The sequence below is a fragment of the Glycine soja genome, chromosome 14, assembly GCF_004193775.1.
Source record: "Glycine soja cultivar W05 chromosome 14, ASM419377v2, whole genome shotgun sequence".
NCBI lineage: Eukaryota > Viridiplantae > Streptophyta > Magnoliopsida > Fabales > Fabaceae > Glycine > Glycine soja.
In genome coordinates this window covers 35,713,525-35,728,071 of record NC_041015.1, presented here as the reverse complement: position 1 = coordinate 35,728,071, position 14,547 = coordinate 35,713,525, and the positions used below count along the sequence as shown (strand labels likewise).

General features: G+C 36.3%; 1 protein-coding gene across 4 annotated transcripts; it reads right to left on the bottom strand.

Annotated features, from left to right (window-relative positions):
* Positions 1-2,318: 2,318 nt before the first annotated feature.
* Positions 2,319-14,220, bottom strand: LOC114384999 (protein LAZ1 homolog 1-like). Of its 4 annotated transcripts, none has more exons than XM_028344899.1 (9): positions 13,960-14,216; positions 13,092-13,670; positions 12,915-12,971; positions 11,898-12,006; positions 11,443-11,627; positions 11,243-11,331; positions 10,072-10,327; positions 3,020-3,271; positions 2,319-2,930 (listed from the first exon to the last, which is right to left on the bottom strand). In XM_028344899.1, exons 2-9 carry the CDS (start codon positions 13,305-13,307, stop codon positions 2,637-2,639), a joined length of 1,458 nt encoding a protein of 485 aa, XP_028200700.1. In that variant the 5' UTR covers positions 13,308-13,670; positions 13,960-14,216; the 3' UTR covers positions 2,319-2,636. The 4 variants fall into 4 exon arrangements, with proteins under 4 accessions (XP_028200700.1, XP_028200702.1, XP_028200701.1 ...); XM_028344901.1 differs by having other exon boundaries at positions 13,194-13,670; XM_028344900.1 differs by having other exon boundaries at positions 14,034-14,216.
* Positions 14,221-14,547: the final 327 nt, after the last annotated feature.

Below are 14,547 nucleotides of genomic sequence, written 5' to 3'. Positions count from 1 at the left end.
ATTTCGGGAACTTACCGGTTGAAGACCAAAGAACGACGAAGAACGAACGGAGAACGTCGAAGAACAGTTGAAAATCGTCGCGAAATCACCCACGGAAACGTTACGGAAGTGCCTCGGCTTAGATTTTCTTCACGGAAACAATTTTTTTCACTAATTTTAAGTGAATCTCATATACCAGGAGGGTTGAACATTTTTGTTCTTCCCTCCTTCCCCTATTTATAGGAAAAGGAAGGAGATGCTTGCCACTCAGCTTGCCCAGGCGAGCTAGGTTGCTTCCTCCAGAAGCAACCGCCTTTTGGAGGAACATCCTGGAAGGCCCAAGTGGGTCTGGTTGCTATTTGAACCCCCATTTTTACTAAATACACCCCTGCCTTTTTTTTTGTGATTCTTTTTTCGTAAAGTTGCGGAAAGTTACGAATTCCCCAACGATACTTGTTTTCTTTCTGTAATGTTACGGAACCTTACAAATTATGTAATCATCCCTTTTTTGCCTTCCGGAATATTACGGAACTTTACGGATTGCGCACTAACACTTCCTTTTAATTTCCGGCATGTCATGGAACTTCACGGATTGTGCTACGACGCTTTTCTTTTGGCTTCCGGCATGTCTCGGAACTTCACAAATTGCCTAACGATTGGTGCCAAATACCTCGAAGTGGTCAAACGAGGATCGCATCCCTACAACGGATGGTCCCCGCACGAAATTAGGGTATGACAACCTCCAAAGAACTTGTAGAACCTTGGTTTAACTATTTCGCCAAATCATCATCCCATACCAAAAATTTATGCCTCATATCTTCCTACATATTATACAACCGAAAAAGAAACACAAATGACAAAGAAAAAGGTGAAACACACACCAAAAAGCAACAGAAATAGACCACAAAAACACAACGCAAACATAAACACACCACAAACCAAATATATCAAAAGTAAAATTTTCTTACATTCCACTCAGCACATCGCCAAAATATCTTGTCAGGATGCTTCTTGGTTTGAGATGTTAGTTGAATCGTCGCCTTGTTGCACCAACAACGAACAAAAGCGGACCCAAATGATGAACAAGAAGCTCCCATGGATGTCGTACTCTTCTCTGGATTGTGTGAAGCCCTTAACGAAACAACCCAACACTATACGAAGGTGTACCAGTGCGAATCTCAGACCATCATACACCTCTTCTCTGTCGCAATTGAAACCTAGTTCGAGAAGAAGTGATAGTAAACACAACCTCCTTGTGTCAAACGACAATGTTTGGCACTACTAGGAACCCTAATATTCTTTTTGTTTCATTTTAATAAAATTATAATTTAATTAAAATATAATGTCACATGTCAACAAACATGTCGTCAGCTTGCATGTGCATTTATTCCGACGTGGCACCACACGTCACATACCTAAGTGCCCAATTAACGACCACGTAAGTAGATAACGGATTCGGACTAACGGCAGGGACCTCAGACAAAATTTTTGAAATATTTGGGACGTGATTCGAAGAAAAAATTTATTAAGAATCAAATGTCAAAAACTGATATATATCAGGACCAAAAATATATTTAAGTCAAATTTAAAATGTGATGGAGAGATAAGAAATGTAGATAGCCTTTGTGCCGAATATAGTAATCAAATTACATGAAAAGTAAAAAGTGCTATATTAATCTCAATTTATTATATTAAATACATGCTTAAAAAAATCAACGATCCTACAATATAAAATTAATAAACTGGTCTACGAAACTGTTTGTCTCTCTCACAAAATTGAGCCCTCCATATTTAATTTAAAAGCAATATGCATGTGGGTTTTATTTATGTTTCTTTTTTTTTTTTTACCTTTCAATATCTAATATCCTATACTTTTTTTAATTTGATAATTGAAATATGTAATATAAAACACAGATCTTACAATAAATAAAAATAAAAGGAACGATTAATTCCATTAATACAAATTGGTTTAATTTTAGGTTAACAAGATTACTTCTCTAATCTATGTCAAAAAAAAAAAAAAAGATTGCATCTCTAGTCTATGTAAAAAAACAAGGATTGCTTCTCTAATTTCTTTTATAACTTTAATTACTTAACATGCTGATAACATTAATTTTCATTACTGTAGATTATGAATTGATTTTAAAATTATGCTACTAATTTAATTGCTATTAAATTAGAAGTATTTTAAAAATAGCTCGTGCATCTCCCAGGTAACCCTACTCGTAGGTTATTTAAGCCTGACATACTTAATATAAATTTAGCACCCCTTTTCTTTAGAGTCTATTCTCTCTTCTTTTTTTGTTCAATGCCTACAAATGCTTAAGATGACCAGCGAATGTCCCAACATTGATAATTCAGATATGAATTATTTTTTTTTATTAAAAAAGGGCAATTAAAACAGATAGATCACGAGTTGTCCAAAACACAAGGCCAACCTATGATCATCCTTCAACATCTACTTCTAGAAGCACTACACATGATGTCTCGATATACCTATGCGGGTATTATTCTACGTGTGTCTCGATATACTTTCATTACCTCACGTTAGATATATACACTTATATTTTAGCAAATTCACCAAAATATAAGGACGCAGTTTAAAATTTCACGTCGATTCGTGTGTGACTATATACATTGAAATGTAAAGGAAAGCACTATCTTCTACTTCTGGTGGCTGCTGCTTTGCATTGGAAATGCTGTCGCTTTACCCTGGACATACCACTATCACTGACACTTCCTTCACCCATAGTATCGTGAACGTCAGAAAATTCTGACATTTGCGTTCGCAAGGGAACAAGGTAACAATCATCCTTGGTGTTTCGCGTCCGCTGCTCCTCGTGGCGTTTCACATTTTCTGATATCTGATGGAAGGTTTTGTTTATCTTTGCAATGCCCCTTTCAACAGGCTCCACCACATGTGAAACTGTAAACTTCATGTCATCAACAATCTGAAACATAAAAGACGGCGGATAACAGCCACAGTAAGACAGATATGAGAAGATTTAAAGGTTGAACTGGATAAGTGTTCACATCTCACAATTTCACCGCTTCCAACAACCACATCACGAACACTCTGGGTAAATTTCATAGGATTTTTTTCTCTCTGATTATTATGTGCTCCCAGCCACGTTCTTGTTGAGCGCTGACTGTCTTGAACTTCCTCAGGGTCCAGAGGCGATCCTAGCGATGCATAGTCGTCCATCACTGCTACGTTACGAATACATCTCTCTCCCATTTTGTAAGGTTCTGCTGGGAAGACATAAAGGTGCACAACAGCAGCCACAGCCATCTGTTCACAAATTTTAAGATGAGAAACCACATCAAAAAACTCACAAGTCTTCCCAGAACTTCAAAATGATTTGTTTCCAGTGAAATACACTCAAGAATTTATAGTTTAAACATACTCCTCCGTCTCTAAGTATAAGACCCTTTCAACTAATTCACACCCCTTAAAAAAAGTAGTTAATTTAGTTAATCACATCGAATTTGTCAATTATTTGTACACTCATTTCAAAATTGTCATTTTCTTATCTCTCTATTCACTTGATTGTTTTTCATTAATGTTTGGAGAGAGAATAATCAAATAAGGGTATGTAGGAAAAATTAATTAATACATCTAAAAATTAGAAAATGATCTTATAAAAAAAGACAAATAAATTTCTGAAAAGGGTCTTATAATTAAGGATGGAGGGAGAATAAGCTATCATATTAAAAGGAAGAAACCTGACTTAACATACCACTTTACATACAACAGATAACCAGTCTAGCCTTGAGTAAGTAACCAGAATGAGCCTGTCGCAGTTGTAAAGCAAACTAGCAAAGCAGTATCTGATCGCAAAAGAAGCTCTAGAAAATAGAAACCTACTAATATTTGAGGTTCATGAATGTTCATTTCATGTACTACTGAAATCCTTCTAGAAAATAGTTTTACATCTATGCACGTCCCTGATACCGGACATTCAGGACCAGGGACGCAGGGACATAAATCTATAAAACATCTAAACCAGCGCATCCTTTAAAGCCTTAATTACCCTACCATGGATCAATGCTCACACACAAGTGTTTTGCTGGCTTCCAGAAAGGAGAGCTTGCTGAAGTAATGCAAAATTTGATCGGAAACAAAAAGCTGGTTATAGTGATCACCTGTAAATAAAATTACAGATGAAGGAGTGCTAGGAACACACTGTCTAACACTCCTTCAAACAGTCTCTCTTGGTTAAAATTTTATTGAAAATTAAAAAATTAGGAGAAATCATTAAATATGATATGAGACCCACAAAATTGTCATTTCCAATAAATTTTAAGCAATAAAAGGTGTGTTTGGAGGAGCATGTCAGAGAGTGTTTTTAGCATTTCTCATTACAGATGATATATATATATTCCTTATTCAGATCAGTATTGTTAAAAAACAGCAATGGTGCTGCCATGGCAGTTTTGGAGCCTCTTTGCCACTGGCAATCTGCCATACCATGTTTTATGGCACTGTCCGCCATTTCCGATATAGTGCCCGCCATTGATGTTGTGTTCATGGCGTGTGTGGTGGCTATGGCAGAAGGTTTGTTAAATTCTATTTTCTGTTTTTTCCTTTAGCTGTTCCTTTTTAAAATTCTATTTCCTTTTGCTTGTTTTCTTCCCATTCTTCTCTGCTTCTACTCACTTCTTTTCCTCCTTTTTTAATCATGTTTTTTTCTTTGCTTCTCTCGATCTATTATTCTGTTTTTTAATTACAAATATTTATGTTTTCATTTATCAAAAATATTATTTTGCTTTTAAAATTTTACTGCTTTTTTTTATTTTGATTAAAAAACTATTATTATTTTTATCTTGTTAACTATGTTGTTTTATAGTTCATGTGTGTGGTTAATCTCAGATTAGAATGAAAGATCAAGATTAAAATCTTTTAAATTTAAATTAAAACATCATTTAACTATCTCTATAAGATTTACCAAACAAAAAATCAAATATCTTAAGATTTAATTTCTTACGTCCTAAAATATTTCAAACCTATCATCACCATAACCACCACTGCCATGACCGCTTCTGCCACAACTGTCATGGCTGCCACTGCAACCACCACCATGATGGTCAACCACTACCACCGCCACCATGATTGTTGTTGCTGTTACCACCACCACCACCACCACCATGATTGCCGCCATGATCTCGTGGTGGCAACAACAATAGTCAAGGCAACAATTACAGCAGAAGTGACAACAATGGTGATGGGTGTCGTGGCGATCTTGATGTAAATTAAATTTTTAGGATATTTGATTTTTTGTTGGTTAAATTAGTTTATTGGTCCTCTAATTTATTTTTTAAGTTCGATTTGATCCTCTAATTTTTTTGAGATTAAATTTTATCTTTCTGTCTAAATTGGACCAATGGTATTTAGAAACACTTTGTGAATACTTAAAATCACTTAGTGATGGTTTTAAACAGCCACAAAACATACATTTAGATGGTAGAACCAAATTTAGATAGTAGGACCACTCAAATTAATTTAGACAATGGGACCAAATTGAACCCGAAAAGAAATAGAGGACCAAATCAAACGAAATAAATAAATTAGAAGACCAAAAAACTAATTTAATAAATCTTATAGAGATTTTATGGTTAAATGAGTTTTTAATTTGAATTTAAATATATATATATATATATATATATATATATATATATATATATATAACTTCGTACCCCATTGTCCAGAGGCTCTTCGCTATGCGAAGATATGGGGGAGGGATGTTGTACGCAGCCTTACCCTTGCATATGCAAAGAGGCTGTTTCCGGATTCGAACCCATGACCAACAAGTCACCAAGGCACAACTTTACCGCTGCATATATATTTGTTCGCCCTGATTTCCATAGGCTGCCACTCCATCCGCCATATGTATATGGTGGATTTTTGGCTTACCGCTATAAGCCACCATCCACTATTTATGTTAACAGTTTATAGTTCATTCATTTATTTCAATTATTACCATTTGTATCAATTCTGGATAACAGTTTCTAGAGGGATAGCAGGATGGCTGCTATACACAAATGCTCAAAGATAAAAAGAATATCTAAAACCAAAGACATTCATAATTATTAATAAAAAGTCATAATTTAAAACACAATGAAAAAGAGGAAGAAGACCGCATTAAATATAAAAAAAGAATAGACTCAACAGAGAGGGTATGTGAATAACACAGATGAAAAAATGAGCAGAGATGGACTGCAAGTGAGAGGGCATGCGAGTGTGAACAACAAAGCACAACACAATTGAATAGAGACCAGCATGAACAGAGACAGGGTGTGATGAAAGAGAGGACAAGAACAGAGACCCGTGGGTGAAAAGTGGCTGGAAAATGCAAGGCTTAGCCAGAAATGAGATCAGCTAAGTGTGAATAATCAAGCAAGTGTATCAAACTCTAAAATGTTTCTAATGCCCAAAATGGAGGTGAAAGCACAAAAATGTAAATGAAAGGGTTGAAAAAACTCAAAATGGGGAGAAAGATGGATTTTAATCCCTCTTCAGCATCACAATGGCCCGTGTGACAGGTGCAATGCACAGGACCCTGTAGCCACCTTATATCAAACTTTAAGCAGAAGAAACAACAACAATAATAATAATAATGTGTTTATGTGCATCCATATAATCCTGCCTAGGGTAGCTTTGCTATTCTTAGCCGGTCCCAAGCCCGGATAAAAGGAGAGGGTTGTGTTAGGCTTTCGACAGCCAACGTTAAACTTTGTCGAATCTCTATGACATGGATCAATTACGTAATAATGTGAATGCTAGGTCGTTGCCCGGAAGCAACGCGCTGTATGGCTCGAGTACAGTGTCAAAAGAGCAAGAGCCGCTGCATCGCCGCCCGGATGTAGTGAAAAGTAAGCAAGGGTTCCCACATTTTCGTGAACGGGTGTGGGTAAAGAAGCTAGTTCATGACAGGAGGATTCGCTTTGGTACATGGAATATAGGCACACTTACTGGAAAATCTATGGAAATAGTGGATGTTATGGTAAGGAGGAAGATCAATTTTATGTGCCTACAAGAAACTAAGTGGACAGGTGAAAAAGCGAAAGAATTAGACAACTCGGGATTTAAGCTGTGGTATACGGGAAAAATCAGATCAAGAAATGGGGTAGGGATTATTGTGGACAAGGAGTGGAAGAAGGATGTCGTGGATGTAAGAAGAGTAGGAGATCGTATCATAGTCTTAAAATTGGTAGTGGGACAGGACACCTTTAATGTTATTAGTGGGTACGCACCTCAGGTTGGGTTAGCAGAACACTTTAAGGTAAAATTTTGGGAGGATCTAGAAGGGGTACTTCAGGATATACCCCAAGGAGAGAAAGTTTTCCTAGGAGGGGATCTCAATGGACATGTAGGTAGCGTGGCTAGAGGTTTTGAGGGGGTGCATGGGGGTTTTGGCCTAGGGGAGATGAATGGGGAGGGTAAATCCATCTTGGAGTTTTCGGAGGCTTTGGATCTTTCTATAGCCAATACATGGTTTAAGAAAAGAGAGGAACATCTTATCACTTACAAAAGTGGAGGGACATGTTCTCAGATAGATTTCTTCCTTATCAGGAAGTCTGATAGGAAGTATTGCTTGAACTGTAAAGTTATCCCGGGAGAGAGCTTGACTACCCAACATAGAGTTTTGGTTATGGACGTAAGAATTAGAGATAGGACAAAGAGAAGAAGTCCTCTGGTAGCACCAAGGATCAAATGGTGGCACTTGAAGGGTGAGAAACAAGAAATCTTCCAACAAAAGATATGGGAGGGTTGGTGTGGACAATCACAAGGAAGTGCAAATGATATGTGGAACAAGATGTCCCAAGAGATTATTAAAGTGGCTAAAGAGACGTTGGGTGAATCTAGAGGTTTTGGACCTAGGGGTAAAGAATCGTGGTGGTGGAATGAAAATGTTCAGAGCAAAGTTAGAGTAAAAAAGGAGTGTTTCAAGGAGTGGTCTAGGTGTAGAAATTCTGAAACTTGGGATAAGTATAAGATAGCTAGAAATGAAACCAAGAAGGCGGTGAGTGAGGCAAGAGCCCAAGCTTTTGACGGACTATACCAAGCTCTAGGAACCAGGGACGGAGAAAGATCTATATATAGGCTTGCTAAGGGTAGAGAGAGGAAGACTAGAGATTTGGATCAAGTAAAGTGTGTTAAGGATGAAGAAGGCAAAGTCTTAGTGCAGGAAAAAGATATCAAGGAAAGGTGGAAGGCGTATTTCCACAACTTATTTAATGATGGATATGGATATGACTCTAGCAGTCTAGACACAAGAGAAGAGGACCGGAACTATAAGTACTATCGTCGGATTCAGAAACAGGAAGTAAAGGAAGCGTTGAAAAGAATGAGTAATGGTAAGGCGGTGGGGCCAGACAACATACCTATTGAAGTGTGGAAAACTCTTGGAGATAGAGGTCTTGAGTGGCTCACCGAACTCTTTAACGAAATTATGAGGTCAAAATGCATGCCGGAGGAATGGAGGAGAAGCACGTTAGTGCCAATCTATAAGAACAAGGGGGATATACAAAATTGTGCAAATTATAGGGGAATCAAGCTCATGAGTCATACCATGAAATTATGGGAAAGAGTGATCGAACGGAGATTAAGAAAGGAGACTCAAGTTACTGAGAATCAATTTGGTTTCATGCCGGGAAGGTCGACCATGGAAGCGATTTATTTATTACGGCGGGTGATGGAGCAATATCGCATGGCCCAACAAGACTTGCACTTGATTTTTATTGACTTGGAGAAAGCGTATGATAGAGTGCCTAGAGAGATTTTGTGGAAAGCTCTAGAGAAGAAAGGGGTTAGGGTTGCATATATTCGAGCTATCCAAGATATGTATGATAGGGTATCGACTAGTGTTAGGACACAGGGTGGAGAGTCAGACGATTTTCCCATCACAATTGGTTTACATCAAGGGTCAACCCTTAGCCCCTACCTTTTTACCTTAATTCTGGATGTCCTCACGGAACAAATCCAAGAGATAGCGCCGAGATGCATGCTTTTTGCAGATGACATAGTCCTCCTTGGAGAGTCGAGGGAGGAATTGAATGAGAGGTTGGAAACTTGGAGACGAGCTCTAGAAACACATGGCTTTCGCCTAAGCAGAAGCAAATCGGAGTATATGGAATGTAAGTTCAACAAAAGAAGGAGGGTTTCTAACTCAGAGGTGAAAATAGGAGACCATATTATCCCTCAAGTCACACGGTTTAAATATCTTGGGTCTGTAATACAGGATGATGGGGAAATTGAAGGGGATGTGAATCATCGCATTCAAGCAGGATGGATAAAATGGAGAAAAGCATCGGGGGTGTTATGTGATGCAAAGGTACCGATCAAGCTAAAGGGAAAGTTTTATCGGACTGCGGTAAGACCGGCGATTTTGTACGGAACAGAATGCTGGGCGGTCAAGAGCCAACATGAGAATAAAGTCGGTGTAGCGGAGATGAGGATGTTGCGGTGGATGTGTGGTAAGACTCGACAGGATAAAATTAGAAACGAAGCTATTAGAGAGAGGGTTGGAGTAGCGCCTATTGTAGAGAAGATGGTGGAAAATAGACTTAGGTGGTTTGGGCATGTAGAGAGAAGACCGGTAGACTCTGTAGTGAGGAGAGTAGACCAGATGGAGAGAAGACAAACAATTCGAGGCAAAGGAAGACCCAAAAAGACTATAAGAGAGGTTATAAAAAAGGATCTCGAAATTAATGGTTTGGATAGAAGTATGGTACTTGATAGAACATTATGGCGGAAGTTGATCCATGTAGCCGACCCCACCTAGTGGGATAAGGCGTTGTTGTTGTTGTTGTTGTTGTATGTGCATCCATATACAATACAGATATAGATCAATCTACAAACCAAGAAAAACAAATATCCATACCTGTGACACAGGCCTATGGTTTTCATGTATAGATTACAAATGATAATGAAATAAATGAATAAAGGTTAGACTCATTCATAAAACAAAAAAAAAATAATGATTAGAATATATCAGTACACCTTAAAATCTAAATATCTAAATATTTACTAATTTAATAATGCTGTAACAGACAAGATAATATAAATTATGAGCACCACAAGTAGCTTACCTCTATACAGATGATGTAGTCTTGAATACGTGCTTTCAACTCCCGAGCCAATGATCCCCTAAAAGCTCCCATATAAAAAAGAAATGCAACAGCCACACTTTGCCACCATGTCAGGAAGACAATTGACTTAAAAGTTAGAAACTTTGCCAATGGTTTGATTGGTTTCAACTTATCTTTAATAACAGCATAGAACTGTACAAGGCAATATAGGGCCCATGTCTGACTAAAGTTAAGAACTAGTGCCAAGTAAGGATACCTGCAAGCAGCCAAGCACAACAGTGAATTAGATTACAAAGGGACAAAAACTTACTGCTACCCAACCCTGCACCCCTCCCCACAAAAGGGTAAAAGGTATACCTATCTATCTATCTATAGATAGATAGATAGAGAGAGAGAGAGAGAGAGAGAGAGAGAGAGAGAAGGTATATATATATATAGATAGATAGATAGAGAGAGAGAGAGAGAGAGAAGGGAGGGGGGGGGGGTGAGGGGGGAGAGGAGGGATCAAATTAACTTTGACAACTATTACACAATTCTATAACTTTCAACTGGATAATATTTTCTTAAAACTCACCATTGGATTGAAAGTTTTTTTCACATAGATCACATATTCAAAATTTCATATTAATCCAAAATCATTTGTTATCTCATTCATATAAATTAAAATCGATGCAATATAAATATTTCAAAATATACTAAAATATAGATCATTTGATTACCTTCTTGTTCAATTATGAGAAAATTTGATACAACAATTTTAGTAATATGTAGATATAGTTCAACAGTTAGATCAATAAAAATCATATTGTATGTCAAGTTATAAAAATAGTGTAATAGTTATCAAAATTACATCGGTGTCATTTGATCTCTCCTCATATATATATATATATTACATGCCTTATGCAGTATTTTACATTTTATATAGAAGGTTCATGAGTGATTTTATATTTTACATGCCTTCCTCATGCAATATTTAGATTTCCTTGATCTTGAAGACACAACTATGGTAGCATCAACTCCTAACCACGGTCATAGACGCTTTTTATTATACCATGTCAATAACCAATTCTCCATAAATCTTAAACAGATAGGAGGAGATACAAGAATGATTTTTATCTCTCTAATAGTACACATGTAAACAATATCAAGACACATGACAATATAATCTTACCCATATTTCCATTCAAACTTCCCCTCTCCATAAACCCCAAAAGATTCAAGAATTATTGCCACTATTGCACAAATCATCTTCAGTATCATCTGGAATGAAGATTTCAGTGAGCAACAAGAGAGGCATTTACTTCACATAGAAACTGCTAGTAGGAGAATAGGGGGAGGTGTGTATAATTACTCAATTTAAATCATACATACATATTGTACAATGCCAATTTTCACAGATTGATAGAACTCAGGGCCTAGATTCCAATCCTCCAAGAAGAGATTTAAGGGAAATGGATGCTCTACAACTCCATATGCATATGCTTCTTTCAGAAGAGGAATAATGGATTCTGTTAGGCTCATGCTTTCCATAAATTGAATTGTTTTCTCCTCACCACCTATAATAAAAAAAAATGTTGTAATTAAGTGCATTACAACTTCACAAAATTCAACCTCCAAATAAATTTGAGATGCATCACATTCTGTTCTTACAGTCATGAGTATACATTCAGGTCTCACAGATTTCAAATTTTTTTATGAAGCTTCAAATTTGAGGGAGGGAGGAAAAGAGGAAAGCTCTATTAAAAGATCTCAACTTTACACACACACACACAAACAGTTGGTACAGTTAATGAAAATGATATGGGTATACAATCCATTTGACATACCTAAGCAAGCTATCAAATATCTCTCAAAGCAGTATAATGCAAAAGCTTCATAGCATTCTCGGATAATTTCACTGTTAAATGCTGCATCAGAATTCAATACTGACAAAAACTGCAACATACAAACATCAGAACTTAAGAATGCATTATTACATTCTATTTTAGAAAAGAAACATAAAATAAAAAGACTAAGAACTGGATTATCAATTATGTACAGCTAGCAGAAATGCTAGTATTAATGCTTGATGTAACTCAGTGCTGACGATCCTTGTGCAAAAATAAGCCAATATTTTCTGAAATTTGTATTACTGTTATGAGAACATGATTTGGGAGTATACTATGAATAAAAAGGAAGCAGTTGTTCATTTAAGTATCGATCAATCAATCAATCAATCATTAGATACCATAGATCATTCTTTGATGATAAAACTTCCTAAAAATAACTAAGTCCCCCAACATCCACAAGGGCCGGAAGAGTGGAATTGAGTTGCATCTCTCTGGGACAGGGCATTGTTCAATTCTTGAATAAACTCTATGGGGAAAGGCCATACTGTTTTGCTCCCAGCCTGAAGGGAGTTGGGATCTTGGAGTTGGCTGTGCTCACCCATGGCATGAGTCCATGGCCACCCAAAAGATCCAAGCGATCAAGTTAAAAGTACAGCATTTTAGTTTTAAAGTCAAAGAAACTGATGCATAAAGTCTTACACCTCCACAACTAAATAGTTCTTTATGCAAAAAGCAAAGAAAATTGATCGTGAAGCTGAAAAACAAAACTCACTAAACATTTGCTACAAAGTATTTTCCAACCTACTTCCATGAGCTAGCAATTATGTTTATCCAATAACGAAAAATTGGAAATAGTGGCAAGATGAAAAATATTTAGACTGCATAAAATAAAGTAAAAAAAAAACAAAAAAACATGGATGTTCATTTATAAGCATAAATGTCATAAATCCATGTAAGAAAAAAGTAATATTAAGAGAACCGATAGTAATAGACAATTTACTTGGTGTCTCTTACCGATTCCAATGCATAAACAGGAACCATTAAAATGAGACCAATCAAAAACTTCTGTTCCTGTAAAAGTATAATTGAAAAAATAAAAAAGATTTAGCTATATGCAATATTATGAAAGGAAAGGGCAATTAAACACTGAGGTGAAACAGCAAGTCAGTCAAAAGGGAAAACAGGATGCACCTCAGGTTGATTATAGGCGGCTAAATGCTCGAATACTAAATACATGGAGAGAACAAGAGCAACAAGCACAAATATACTTGCACTGAAGACTGTAAAACTCACAGTTCCCGTGGAATCCACACCTAAGTTTTGGTGCCACATATTCTCTGCTCTGCCAGTAGACTCAATTGGGATAAAAAGAAATACGGAAGAACACAGAATCCCCACCAAACCCATTCAATAACTGGTTGTCACAAATGGTGTTCCATTCATCACTTCCATGATACCCTACTACTACTAGTGTGTTCGGTATTGTGGTAGAGACGTGGTTTTTAAATGCCGTATTGGAAGCAAATAACTTCAATTTCCACGTTTTTACATAGAATTGATGTGATTTCTCTTATGGAAACTGGTCTGTCAAGTGTCTATGCTTCCCCATAAAGCTCTTATTTTACCTAAGTTTCCCTCTTTCTGTCTTGGTATAACACCAATCCTCAAATTTAATACTCAAATGTAGAACTAACACACTGCACCAACAATTGACAACAGTTCTTGCTTTTTACTCAAATGGAAAATCCAGAACAAGATAGCACAAGAATCCTGCATTGACAATCATATTAATTAATGATTAACAAAAATTAAAACAAAAAATAAAAATCTCTAATATGTGCTTCAAGGCAAGTACTGGCAGTTCATTTCAATTACTAAGTGTATACAGTTATAATCTTTAGCAAAGGTAAACTAAACTACCAGAAACATAAAACCTTCGATTTTACAACATTAGTTTGAAAAATAATGATATTAATAATAAAAAGAAAAAAAAAAGCGAAAGGAGAAAACCCTAGTCTTCGGAAAAGAAATACAGTGGGTGAGGAAACAAAGCACTCACAGCTTTGGAAACAGAAGAACGATAACGATGCCACCCAAAAACCAGCGAAAGAAAATTGAGAAGAGAGTTCAAACCTGTTTCTTTCTCTCGACTCTTTATTCTTCTATTTATTTTTTTATTTACCGGGAAAATGGTGATGGGTGCTTTTTACCAGAACAGAACGGAGTGTGCTTTCACACTTGGAACTTGGAAAACGAAAATGGCTGAACTCGACAAATAAAATAAAAATATTATTTGGATTGAACTTGGGCGAAGGTAACGAAATCTCGATGAAATATTTTATGGATTAAATTAAATTGATTTGGAAGTTTCCGGTCTTTTAAGGTTTAATGTCATTTTTTTAATGTTTGTTTATAAAGTTTTAGGTTAAACTATACGTTTCGTGCACCTAATTTTTCTAATCCATGAATTTAATTCCCTCCCAAAAATTTCTCAATTTTTGTTCAACAATTAAATTTGTTGCGTTGACTACTATTTCTAACATTGACTTGATGACATGACACTGTAGTTACTCATTAGCTACGTATTAAGTAATGTTAATAACTTAATTAGGCAATTTAAAAAAATGTTAAGAAAAATTAAATTAAA